This window comes from Trachemys scripta, chromosome 1 (genome assembly GCF_013100865.1).
Source record: "Trachemys scripta elegans isolate TJP31775 chromosome 1, CAS_Tse_1.0, whole genome shotgun sequence".
In the NCBI taxonomy this organism is placed as follows: Eukaryota; Metazoa; Chordata; order Testudines; family Emydidae; genus Trachemys; species Trachemys scripta.
The window spans coordinates 295,377,804-295,390,353 of NC_048298.1; the positions used below are offsets into that span (position 1 = coordinate 295,377,804).

Here is a 12,550-nt window from a genome sequence, read left to right on the forward strand (position 1 = left end):
GTCTAGGCTGCAATCCATTTAAATAACAATTTTGGTTAGCTACAGAAAAATACAACACTCTTCATATCTAACTGTGGTTCCTGTAGGCTTGTGTGAGTTTCTTTGCATCTTAGCCTCTGGAGCTAAAGAAACTGCATCTTGGATTGTTCAATAATAAACCCAGTGATGGTCACAGAACTGCTATGCTGTATTGATCTCCACAAATGTCCTTTATTTTTCAACTCACTCTTCCCATAAATTCAATTGTTCCCATTCTGTTGTCCCTTCTCCTGAGTGACTCATTCTATACTCCAATGTTTTGAATTTAACAATCCATAAGTTAAATTCAAAACCAGTGGTTTTGATTTATTCAGTGAGTTCCTCCCATCCCAAAGACGGACGGGACTCACCATGGCAGAGGGGGGGAAGGGGAAAGAAGGAGCAGTAGATATCCCCCAGTGAGACCAATTCTTAAGCCCCAGCCTGGAACTCGAGATGCACTGACCCCTCTCTCTCTTCCCTCAGGCCACCTTGTCAGCTTTGTGACATATGCCGAACGATAGAACATAGGTTGCGTGTGGCTTCTGCCACTGCCAGCCTCCCTCCAGTGAAACTTCCCCAAGCCCACAACTCCTGGTGGAATCCAGGCAGTGACTTTGGCCCAGTGTACAGTAGGTGCTGTTAGAAAGCACCACTGTCACTTCCCCATTTTTGAAACATCCCCTTGATTCGCAGAACTGAGAGTTAGAGATTAAGAATAATCCTTCCAATTTAGAGGAGGTGGATTGGGTGGCTAGAGTCATTTCCCTATTCTCCAGGTCAGAAGTCAGAGTTAGAAATGGATTACTGCCCACCAAAACTGCAATTTTAAAATTATGTAAAAACTGCCTGCTCTATTATTTTTAAATGAGATCACTCTGTGTACTGGGTGACAGATAATAGAGCTGCTAATATGCAGTGCTGCTGCAGACAGCAGAAGCAAAGGTGAACTTTTGACTTGCTATAAATGAGTTTCATTGACCAGAAAGGGTGGTAACTCCCCAGCCAGGGCGCTGCCTAAAAATCTCCTCCACAATATTTGTATGGTTGTTAGCATGGAAAAGTGGCTGTGGTCCACGAGTGAAAAGGACCCTGTGAAATGATTTGAATCCTTGTGAAGCTTAAAACTGAAATCAAGTATCAGAGGGGTAGCTGTGTTAGTCTGAATCCGTAAAAAGCAACAGAGGGTCCTGTGGCACCTTTAAGACTAACAGAAGTATTGGGAGCATAAGCTTTCATGGGTGAATGCCCACTTCATCAGACGCAAGCTGAAATGTATCTCTTGACCATTTTCTCCCTTCACATGCTACATGTTGTTGTTACTGTAGGGTTGCCCATGATCAAGGACACAGGGAAAGTTCAGGGAAGGGGGGAATCTCATGTAGGACTGCACTCTCAGGAGTGTAAAACTTTGCAGTCGTGCACAAGGGTCAGAACCTGAAGATGTGCTATTGTACCCAGAAGCAGATTAGGGATTTGTGGGGCCCTGGGCCAGAGCAAGTGGGGGCCCCTCCCCACCCCTTCCACCTGCAGTCCCTCCGCCCCCTTCCCGGTACTCCTGCCGGGGAAATGGGGTTGGGGCGTGGGGGCTTCCCCCTTCCGCCTGGAGCTCCTGGAGGGGTGCGGGGGCTTGCCTTGCCATACCATGCCTGTCCAGCACAGCTGCTGCTGGGGAGTGCGGTTTGGGTGCAGGGGCTTCCCCCGCTCCCCGGCAGGAGTGCCGGGTGGAGCAGGGCAAGCCTCTGCACCCTGACCCCACTCCCCGGCAGGAGTGCCAGGGTGTGCATGGACGCCCCAATTTGCCAGGGCCCCTGGGCATGGGCCCTGTTGGCACATTGGCTAAACCGCCACTGATTGTACCCTTCATTAAACAATTATATGTGGGGGGGGAAATGTGTGGAAAATTTGTTGTGCTCATTAGCAACTGCAGCCACAGGGACAACAGGCAGGTGCATGTGTAAGTGCTCAGAGTGCAACACAGTCTTCATCTGGTGCCTGGCCAGGTTTTCAGCAAGACCTACCGCAATAGATGAGGGTGGAAGGCAATGACCAATAAAGAATCTAGTCCAGGAGCAGCAATGGCAGGACTCAGGGGATCAGCCCATTAGTCACCAGATGTGCTAGGGGCACATTGTCATACTCCTGTAATGAGCAGGAGGAATAATATACCCCCATAGGGCCAGCTACAGATATTGGACAAAAGGTGGGGCAAAGGAACAGCGGTGAGTAGAGATGATCTAGGTAAACCACTCGCACAGACTGGGTGTGACGGGGTCATACAGGGTTTCAGTGTCAGACCTGTGGTTACCCTGTCTCCAGCATGGCCATCTCTTACGATTCAGAGAACGGCATCTGCGGGCAAAGGAGCAGGGAGAATAAGGAACCTCTGGAGATTCACTAGCCACAAACGGAAAAAACCTCCATCCTCCTTGCTACCCCAGTAGCTTCACCCCTTTAGGCACAGTATGGCATAGGCAGCAGAAAGATGGAGTGCTGTGACAGAAGCAGTGCACTGGAGAAGTGTGGGTGTGCCAGTCAGAGCTGGATATAACAGTTTATCAGGCTTATGGAGCTGCCAGGCTTGGAAACTCCCCTTGCCCACTTATCCTGGGCAAGTAGGAAGCCTTCCCTGGCAAGTGCCATCAGCACCTGCAAACTTTCAGGGGTCATTTAGGCAAAGAATTGTTTCTAGTCCTCATGGTGGCAAAGAAAACCTTCCAAATACAAAGAGAGCACAGGTGATCCAGTGCTAGCTTCCTAAGTCTATAGACAGGCTACTGTAGTTTGACTGCTCCTGCTCAGAGCTTCCACAAACTACAGTACAGTGAAAACTGACCACGGCCATCCCCTTTTTGGTTGCTGTGAACCCTGTGGGCTGCCAGGAAACAAAGTCAGGTCAGTTTCATGTTGCTGCTTGGGGAAATTCTGAAGAGCAGCAGCGTCAAGCACTGGAGCTGTTCATTGGAGAAAGAAGACTTTTAAACCACAACAGCTAAAGGAGAGGTTGAGCAGCAGAGACGCACCACAGTAAGGAGATGGAAATGCGGGGCGGCGGGGGGGGGGGGGGGCATCACCAACCCAAACTCACCGCAACCAGGAGAGAGGAACAGGAAAGAATATTCCTTCTTCTTTCCAGCAACCAGAAGGGGTTCGTGTCAGGTGGAGGGTTCCAGTTTATTGGACACATTCAGGCAAGAGGCAGATTAGACAGATGGAGTCCTAGAGTAGGTCCCGTGGACAGCACCCTGGTAGGAATCCCCGTGCCTTCCCTGTTTCCCAGTAGTGATGGGAATGAGGTGATGGCTTTTCTCTTGGGCATTGCCTCTGGACAGTGAATCCCTTCCCTACTCCGTTCCAACCATTTGTACTGGTCTTTAATGCTCAGTCCTCAGGCTATTAGGTGTTATGTGCCAGTGGGTGGGTGGGAGTGTTGGGAGAAGCAGGAGATAGGAAAAGGTTGGTGGGATAAGTTATGAAAGAGCAATATGATATTGAAAGAGATTGGCGGGTAGCAAATGGGGAAGACAGGAGAAACAGAATATCTGGGGGGGAATCTAGTGGATTCAATGTTGGGCAAGAAAAAAAACACAATATGAAGAGAGAGAGAAGGAAAATTTAAAAACAACAGATGCTACAGACAGGAAAAGTTGCACCCCCATTTTTCACAGAAAAGAGAGAATGATGTGAAACAAGGATGTCTAACAAAAAAGGTGATCGTAAGTTACATTCATAAAAATCTATTAAATGGAAAAATAATTGACAATTCGCTATCATTAAATACAGCACACAGCTCTGTCCCTTTCCATTGCTGGGGGCATGACCTTGGGAGCAACATAGCAGTACAAGATAATTTTCACCCTTGCTAGTAGGGCTAGTCCTTGGACTAGAGTGCACAAAAGGTTATTCCAGGCATTTAAGGTGCATTCACTGACTCTGCTATTCTGTTAGCAACCATATTTATCCAAGTCTATCTTGCTGCTGTTCTTACATGGATTCCACCATGAGCACCATGACTCCCCTGTTTCTCTGGACCTGGGTTGAAATACCAGAACAAATAAATGAATTGATATTCTGAAAGGAATGCTATAGACAGATCCTACTCGACAGCTGTCTGTATTTTCAGGTACCTAAATACCTTTTAAAAACTGGCCTCTAACCTCTCCATGCCTCCGTTTCCTCATCTGTAAAATTCAGGTAGTTATACTGACCCCTAACCCTGAAAAGTGCCAGATATTATTATTTATTATTGAAGTGGGCTCTGAGTTTGACAAATCCTGCTTATCAAGAGTATTGTGCAAATCTCTGACTTCTTCAGCATCCCAGAAAAGAGATTGTGAGAGCTGTAATTTTAATGGGTATAAATGTGCCACTTCCATTATTTTAGGGGGGCGGGCTGTATGTGTGTGTGCATACTATCTCTCCTTGTTGAAGACAGTTGGAGTTTTGTTCATGTAGCAGCTGCAGACCTGGCCTGCTATCTGAAAGCTTTAGTCATATTGTGTAAGGAATGATAGTGTTGCCACTGAAGAAAGAAGAAAGCTCAGTTGCAGATATATTATCCTCTAGTTTCAGTGAGGGGTGCTGGATGAACTGAGTTGTAACAACAACAAACTGTGAGGACTCTGGTAAAAGGTATTTAAAATATGTTTGTAACACATTTATAGCAGCATTCAGAGGATAGTATATGTGAAGTGACGTTTTGATAGTGTGGTGTGTCGCTCAGATGCAGAAAGAGATACAGCACGCTGGAGTGGGTGTTTGACTAAAACTTGTACTCGCTTGTTTTCACTTTCAGTGTTGCCTCCAGTACTGGTTCCAAGACACAGTGAGTTTAACCCACATCTCAGCCTCCTTGCCAAGTTCCGGAGTGCTTCCCTCCACAGTGAGCCTCTGATGCCACATAATGCCACCTATCCTGATTCTTTCCAGCAAACTCCCTGCACCCCTTTTCCATCATCACCCAGTAATATGTTCTCTCAGTCACCCAGCAGCATCAGCTATCCTAACTCTCCAGGAAGTTCTTCTGGACCAGGAAGTCCATATCAACTCACAGGTAAGAGGTAATGGTGGTCTCCAGATGCCCACCCGTGCCGGTGAATGTGAATGCAGGAGGAGATCCTGCATGGTGTTTGGAGGCTGAAGCAAAAGATGGACATGTTCTGTTAGGAGGCTGAATAGATGAAAAGAAATCGAATGAGACTCTCCTTTAATAGAGGCTGTGAGCTCTGGGCAAACCCAATAGCTCTCAAGGAGCTTAGAAACTCTAGCAGGAAAGTCAGTGGAACTTGTGAACTCCCCAAGTTCAATAGGTTTGTACTTCTCCTTGGGGGGGAGAGGGGGCGGGGGAAACAGGGAAAGTAAAATATAAAGACATTTGTTGATGTCACTTGAAGTTCATGAATAGAAAGACTTAATTCAGGAAATTAAAAAGGTAACTGATGTGATCCAGCACCCACTGCAGATGATGGAGGGACTCCCGTTGACTTCAGAGGATGCTGAGTCAGCTCCAAAGTTTCCTTCTTTCTAAAGTTCACTCATTCATGTTGCACATATTGTGAACCTCTTACTTTTTAAAGTTTCTAGTACTGAGGTGTTCAACATACGTCATGTGAAACAACTCCAAATTAACATTACTACAGAAATCTTGGCTCACATTCTGCTCGTGTTACACCAGTGTAAATCCATTGATTTCAACTTTGGGTTTACATGGATGTAATTCAGAGCTGAATCTTGCATCTTAACTTTTGAATGTCTTGACTTTTGAGCATCTAAATTCCTGTCCTTAATGTTTTCATTTGTCCTTTATTTATAAGCCGACACTACGGACATAAGAAGATTTTGTTTTCCTACTTTTTCTATCATTTCTTTTTTGCATCTTTAATCATTTTAGCTCATATTCCACAACCTCACTGATGTACTCCCCAGAATGACAGGGTATATGTAGGGCCTCTCTTCTCACTCACTGTGGTTTTACACCTGGGTAACCGTTGACTTCAGTGGAGCTGCTCCTGATTTATACTGGTGTCCTTGGAAGGTGAGGCCTGTCGTAAATTACACAGTGTGGATGTCCTGCCAATTCAGCTGATCCTGAAAGCTTGTAAAACCACTTGAAAATGTAAGTGGCTTAATCTGCATTTTAGCATATCAGCGCATACGTGATTCTGAATTGGAGACAAAATTATCTGATTGCGATTGAGTCAGGGACAGCTGAGTTTAATTTTTAAAAGGCTGTGGTAATTTCAGGAATCTTCAAGATGTGCAATAGCTATCTGGGTAACCGCATGACCCTTTTTTCATAACTTTCATCTTCCCTTCCCCCTTCCTTCCTTTTCTTTGTCACTCTCACTTGTTGAATCTTCTCACAAATTAGATTGTAAGTTACTCAAGACGGGCTAGCTTACTGATGTGTTTGTACAGTGCTTAGCACAGTGGTTCCCAAACTTTTTATTAAGGCGACCCACCAACTGCAGTTCATCTCTTTTGTGGACTGTGAACCTTGCACTGGACGGGGAAGGGTTAACTCTACATTGTGGGTTGAGGAAGCCATGCCCACTGTACTCTACTGGGCATGCTCCAGGTGGACTGGTATAAAAGGGAGCAGCTCGGCTGAGTTTGGGCTGACTGCCATGGAGGAAGGACGTATGCCACCTGCCCGAGCCAAGGCTCAGTGGAAGGGTTCGAACGTGCCGGAGAAAGGGCAGACCGGAGAACCTAGAGGTAACAGGGACGCCCAGACCATGGCAGCAGGGACGACGGCAGGAAGCAGCCCAGGGGAATCAGACGGTGGACCGGTGAGTGAGCTGAAGCCTTGAGTCAGTGTGTTTCAGTCAGAGCTTTCCCCTGCTGATTCAGTGGCCTGTGATACAACCACTAATAAGGTCCTGGGCTGGGGTCCGGTGGAGCGGGAGGGCCCGGACCCCCCTGCTGGGGGTGCAACCCCTCCCTCTGTGTTTGGCAGTGGTCGCTAGGCCTTACTGCCCTGCTGACAAGGGCGAATTTATTGACTCTGGTCACTAAGCCTTGCAGCCCTGTGGACAGGGGCGAATGTAGTGATTTGGGCCATTAGGCCTTACTGCCCTGCGTAAAGGGGCGGATTGACTGACACTGGCCCCTAGGCCTTACTGCCTGGTTGACAAGGGCAAATTTATGGACTCTGGCCACTAGGCCACACCACCCTGCTGATAAGAGCGAGCGTATGGACTCTGGCTGGGAGGGACATGTCCTCCCCCACACACACATTCCCTAGGAGAGGCGGACCCACTTGCCCTGCACAGGACGGGGTTTCCCCCCAACCCTCTCATGTGGTGGAGAATGTGGGCAACGACCCACTCCTGAGGAGAGGTCTAAAACCAGTAGATCCGAGGGGAGTACAGATTCTCCCCTTGATTGCCCTGACTTGCTAGTGACCCGAGATTACTGGACACCAGCATGGAGTTGGATAAGGTTTTGAAATGGCTCCTAGAAAGCCAGCAGCAACAAGCCACACAACAACAGCAGCAATACGCCCAGCTGTTGCAACAGGTGATGAGCCACCAACAGGAGATGATGCGGGAGTTGGCTGCCCAGCAGCAAGCCCACCAGGAAAGGCTTGTCCAACAAATGACAGCATTATTGTGGCCAGGTGGACCGTCAGTCAACCCTCTAGCGGACCCTCACCCGAGATCTCTATCATCTGGCCTCCCCCTAAGGCTCACAAAGATGAGGCCTGGGGATGATCCTGAAGCCTTTCTCATGACATTTGAACGGGTGACCACTGCTGCACGATGCCCAGCAGGACACTGGGCCATGCTTCTAGCCCCTTACTTAACGGGGCCAGCCCAGGCGACCTACTGCAACCTGGACACCAAGGACACCCTGGATTATGAAAAGGTTAAGGCAGCTATATTAGACCAGACAGATATCAGCCCAGAGACCTACCTCCAGTATTTTCGTCAGGAACGGTACCCTCCGTGGGGTAGGCCGTGAGCAGTGGCTCAATGTCTCCGGGACTACGCTTGGTGAAGGCTAGGGCTCGACCAGCGGTCCGGTGCTCAGGTGGCAGAAGCTGTAACTTTGGAACAGTTCACCCAAATCCTCACTGCCGGAGGGAAGGAGTGGGTGCATAGACGCCTCATGACGCTTATGGGAGTGGTTGGACTGATGGAAGATTACTTGGCAGCTGAGACTACGGAACCCTGACCCCGCAAGACGGAGGAACCTGGGGGGAGAAACCAGCCCACTTGGCCCCCCTGGGAGGACTATAGTGTCTGACAGGAGCCCCGGTCAGGACTTGTGACCCAGATGAAAAACCGACTGCCACCCAAGGTCTTACATGGCGGGAGGAGACACCACTTGTTGGGTTCGGGCCAACTTGAATAGATACGCCGCCCAGAGGAGTGAGAGACTGTTGTTATGAATGTGGTCAAGAGGGACGTTTTCGTTGGGATTGCTCCTACATGGAATGCAATTACTGGCAGGTCTGGGTAGCCAGCCCCTGGGCCCAAAAGAGGGGCCCAGGGAAACTCGGGGTATTGCCATTCATCGACTCTGGCTATAGTCAAACTCTCATCCGGGGTGATCTTGTACCCAATCTTGAGCCACGCAGAACCCCCATCTACATCCAGTGCATCCACGGAGACCTACATTTGTATCCTACTGCCTGAGTGACATTAGAGATACACCACCAAAGAGCGGACCTCTCGGTGGGCGTGACCGCCAGACTGGCCTATCCGGTGATTCTGGGGCTGGACTGGCCATGGTTCCTAGAACTATTGCAAGAGTCTACCCAGGACACTCCGGTAGGAGAAGGCGAGGAGTGAGTAAAAAGAAGGCTGCTCGGGAGGGATCAGGATGATGACCCAGGGGAAGGACCTTCCAGGTCTGCCAAGATCCTGGTACCCCCATCTACACAAATGGATTCCTCTGTCAATGATGCACAGACAGAGCTCGAACGTGATGGTGACTTTATTCAGGAACAACGAAAGGACCCTACACTTAGGCATGCCTAGGAACAGGCCACTGCTAGACAGCAAGAAGTGGGGGGCTCTCCCCTAAAGCCCCAAGGCCCACACTTTGAAATATGGCAGGACCACCTCTATCGGCTGGTGGAAGAGCCGCAGACTCTAAGTATTCCATCAACTGCTGGTCCCACAGAGGTTGCGCCAAGGTCTTTTACACCTCACCCATTCAGTGCCGTGGGCAGGACACCTGGGAAGAGAAAAGACCCTCCAACGGGTAGTGCGGCGGTTCTTCTGGCCAGGTATCCACCAGGAGGTAAAGAATTATTGTGCCTCATGCCCAGAGTGCCAATGCACGGGCCCAAAAAGAGTGCCGAAAGCGTCCCTCATTCCCCGCCTCCTCTCCCCCCCCCCAAGGAGAAGTACAAACCTATTGAACTTGGGGAGTTCACAAGTTCCACTGACTTTCCTGCTGGAGTTTCTAAGCTCCTTGAGAGCTATTGGGTTTGCCCAGAGCTCACAGCCTCTATTAAAGGAGAGCCTCATTTTGCTTCTGTCTTCACGAAGGTCAGCTTCCAGACTGCTGCACTGGGCAGCACAGTATGGGGAGGAGGTGACCAGCCCTCTGTGGAGGAAGAAGTGGTTCAGGACTATTTAGAAAAGCTGGATGAGCACAAGTCCATGGGGCTGGATGTGCTGCATCCAAGGGTGCTAAAGGAGTTGGCAGATGTGATTGCAGACCCATTGGCCATTATCTTTGAAAACTCCATGATGATTGGGGGACATCCCGGATGACTGGAAAAAGGCTAATGTAGTGCCCATCTTTAAAAAAGGGAAGAAGGAGGATCCGGGGAACTACAGGCCAGTGAGCCTCACCTCAGTCCCTGGAAAAATCATGGAGCAGGTCCTCAAGGAATCAATTCTGAAGCACTTAGAGGAGAGGAACGTGATCAGGAACAGTCAGCATGGATTCACCAAGGGCAAGATATGCCTGACTAACCTAATTGTCTTCTATGATGAGATAACTGGCGATAGTACTTATCCCTACAGCCTTATGATTTCCAAGTGATGCACTACCCTGGAAAGGCGCACACCAATGCTGACTTCTTTTCTTTGCCGGAATTTGAGGAAAGAGACACCGCACCCCTGCCAGATCCACTCTTAAAGGGGAGGGTGTGTGATGAGGCACACTCACCCTGCACTGGACGGGGAACGGTTAACCCCTAACGTTCTGGGTTGAGGAAGCCATGCCCACTGTACTCTACTGAGCATGCTCCAGGTGCACTGATATAAAAGGGAGCAGCTCAGCTGAGTTGGGACTGACTGCCGTGGAGGAAGGACGTATGCCACCTGCCCGAGTCAAGGCTCAGTGGAAGCCCGGGACCCTAGGCGCCGGGGATGCCGCAGCGCAGGCAGACGCTAAGGCAACCCCGGAGGCCTCACAGGGTTCGAACGTGCCGGAGAAAGGGCAGACCGGAGAACCTAGAGGTAACAGGGACACCCAGACCACGGCAGCAGGACGACAGCAGGAAGCAGCCCAGGGGAATCAGATGGTGGACCGGTGAATGAGCCGAAGCTTTGAGTCAGCGTGTTTCGGTCAGAACTTTCCCCTGCTGATTCAGTGGGCTGTGATACAACCACTAATAAGGTCCTGGGCTGGGGTCCGGTGGAGCGGGAGGGCCCGGACCCCCCTGCTGGGGGTGCAACCCCTCCTTCTGTGTCTAGCAGTGGCCGCTAGGCCTTACTGCCCTGCTGACAAGGGTGAATTTATTGACTCTGGTCACTAAGCCTTGCAGCCCTGTGGACAGGGGCGAATGTAGTGATTTGGGCCATTAGGCCTTACCGCTCTGCGAAAAGGAGGAGATTTCCTGACTGTGGCCATTGGGCCTTACTGCCCTGCGTAAAGGGGCAGATTGACTGACACTGGCCCCTAGGCCTTACTGCCTGGTTGACAAGGGCAAATTTATGGACTCTAGCCACTAGGCCGCACCGCCCTGTCGATAAGAGCGAGCGTATGGACTCGGGCTGGGAGAGACGTAGGCATAAGATACATATGTCCCCCTCCCCCTAATTCCCTAAGAGAGGTGGGCACACTCACCCCGCACAGGACGTGGTTTCCCCCCAACCCTGTCACAGGATCCACCATTATCCTGGCTCCCCCTGTTCCCCTCTTGCAGCCCCAGATAGTCCCTCTTTCATTGTAGCTAGTTCGTGATTGCCACCAGTGTGCTAACTGTCCACTTGCTGGCTCCAGACATTTCTTCAGCACTGCTGCTGCCCACATCCCTCTCTCCACACTGCTGCCCAAGAGACATGGGAGCAGGATCCAGGCAGCAGCAACAGCATAGAAGAAACAACCAGATCCAGCAAGCCGACAAACAGTAGCCTGTACCCACCCCATGTGTGTCCCGGAGGTGCTTCCTCCACTCTGATGCCTGGATCCCACTTCCCACGCCATTGCCTGCTGCCCAGGGGAAGTCCAGTGTGTGTGTGTTGGGGGGAGCACTTCTGGGGTATGCACGACCCACCTACCTTGACCCTTCTGGGGCCCACTGTGAGTTGGGGCCCACCATTTGGGAAACACTGACTTAGCACATTGGAGCCCTGGTCTTGGGCACTGCTGAAATATACATAATAATGACCTCAATCTGGATACTATAATTCTTGCTGTTTTGCCAGTTCCGTGGTCGCTTTACAAGTTAGTCTGTATTTATCCGCTATACGTGAATTCATCCTGTGCGGAGGGCCACCCAATGCCTATGTACCACTTAATTCCCACTTAAGCCCCAAAAATAGGGTTTAAGTGGTGCACAGTGTTGCAGTTCCCCAAGAACTCAGTTGGACTCCAGTCTGGTCACTCAGGTTCTTTTTTTGGGGTCATACAGCAAAGCTATGCTGAATTGATCAGATTCAAGTGTAGGGGGTTGGTATAGGGCAGGAACCGTCGGCATTTGTGGTGGCGCTATGCCTGTGGATGGTCAACGTAAACAAAATGTCTCGCAGCCTGCCAGCGGATTACTCTGATGGGCTGTGTGCCGAAGGCTGCCGACCCCTGGTATAGGGCGTACAACACATCCAAAGTTACACTGCAACTTTCCTTTATACACATTTACAAACTACATTGAATTTACTATACATTGCATCACATGTTTTGGGATTGGCTTGGTCACTTTGTAGGAACCAATCCCTGTACAGCATTCTCTGTCCATGTAGAATTTATTCTTCACCCCGTCTTTATGTTTCCGACTTAACTTGTCCATTGTAAATGGTTCCCTGGGTTTTTTCCCACATATCTTAGCCAGTGCAGACTTGCTGTTTTCGCCTGCTGATCCATTTACCTCTCTAATCCTATCTCCAAATAAATCAACTCTCACTCATGTCCAATTACTAACATCAAGCCAGGTCGACACAGATGTCTTTTGCTGTCTCTCTGCACGGGTGAATTTCAACCTAAATACTTTTATTAGTCCTGCAAACATGTAAACACCTGTGCAACCTGTAATTCCATTAAGTTACTACTCCCATGAGTAAATTGACTCCCATGCTTAAGTGTTTGCAGGATCGAGGTCTACATCTGTGTTTTCCAACATGAAAAC

At 49.6% G+C, this 12,550-nt stretch overlaps 1 protein-coding gene across 2 annotated transcripts in view; it reads left to right on the forward strand.

Annotated features, from left to right (window-relative positions):
• The window catches only part of SMAD9 (SMAD family member 9), a 60,668-nt gene that overhangs the window by 23,842 nt on the left and 24,276 nt on the right, over positions 1–12,550 (forward strand). For both annotated transcript variants that reach the window (XM_034758598.1, XM_034758599.1), the window contains exon 3: positions 4,814–5,071. In XM_034758598.1, the coding sequence (XP_034614489.1) occupies positions 4,814–5,071 (258 nt within the window). The remainder of the gene's footprint in view (positions 1–4,813; positions 5,072–12,550) is intronic.